At 47.2% G+C, this 1011-nt stretch overlaps 1 protein-coding gene across 1 annotated transcript in view; it reads left to right on the top strand.

The window, feature by feature from the left end:
• Positions 1-911: 911 nt before the first annotated feature.
• The window catches only part of EMH_0051030 (uncharacterized protein), a gene marked incomplete at both ends in the record, with an annotated part of 1086 nt that continues 986 nt past the window's right edge, over positions 912-1011 (top strand). Inside the window, one exon of the mRNA XM_013496711.1 lies at positions 912-1009. Within this exon, the coding sequence (XP_013352165.1) occupies positions 912-1009 (98 nt within the window). The remainder of the gene's footprint in view (positions 1010-1011) is intronic.

Raw genomic sequence — 1011 nt, forward strand, 5'->3', positions numbered from 1 at the left:
GGGGGGCAGTCCTGTAGGCCCAGAAAGCTGCAAACAGGAAACAGAAAGCCCTGAATCATTCACGGTCCTTTCTCGCTCTCGTGGTAGGGCCGAGCGCAAGAAGAATCGAGAGGAGTCAACGGACCACAGGCGAAGACGATCCAACAGTAATCGAGGTCATGGCCACCGCAGAAGCCAAAGTAAATCCAAACGTGAAACACAAGGGAAGAAAAGAAAAGAGGGGGCTGTCCTCTCTCCAGTCAGAAAAAATGCTGAAGAGATTCCGTGCAAAGCCCCCCCTAGGCCTCCCCCTAAAAAAGTGATGTCGCCTCGCCGCCTCCCGCCTCCGACCTTCGAAAAGATATTACTGGGTTTAGTAGACGATGATTTCACCTCAGGAAACGACGAAGTTGATGTATTTGGAGCTGAAGAAAGACGAAAAATGCAGGAATCAGGTCCTCCTTTCTCAACACAAACCGAAGAAGAATGCATCTCTGTTTCTGTTGAGCGGACCAATAGTATACAAGGTATGATCCGCAAAGCAGACTACAGACGGCTCACTTGTGTTTTTGGGTGACTACCTATATATAAGGGGAATTAAGAAGACGGAGAGAAACGAATTCGTGGGGGATTTGTGTTTCTGTAGACTCGTGCAAAAAAACAAAAATTGTTTTAAGGATTGTATTTACATGTCTAGTTCGTGCTGCGGCTTGTCTTCTCTGTTTGCTTGTATATTGCAGACGAAATGCAGAATTCAACACCATTTAGTCCCCAATCCTCACCTCGATCGTCTTTGGAGAAAAGATTTGAATCTCGGCACCAACACGACGGCGTCATACCTGAGCATTATCTTTATATCCCGCCTTTGCGTATTTGTGGAAATTCCACAGAGGAGAGACGCCCCGTCCCCGCATTGATACAGCCTACGGAAGATGAAGGACAGGTTTCTGTCAGGTGAGATTATGGCTGATGATTATGCCCTGATTGTCACTGGCGTCTTGTTTATTGTGATCGGTCAGGTGTCGTCATCAT

The sequence above is a fragment of the Eimeria mitis genome, genomic scaffold (genome assembly GCF_000499745.2).
Source record: "Eimeria mitis Houghton genomic scaffold, Emh_scaff2252, whole genome shotgun sequence".
Lineage (NCBI taxonomy): Eukaryota > Apicomplexa > Conoidasida > Eucoccidiorida > Eimeriidae > Eimeria > Eimeria mitis.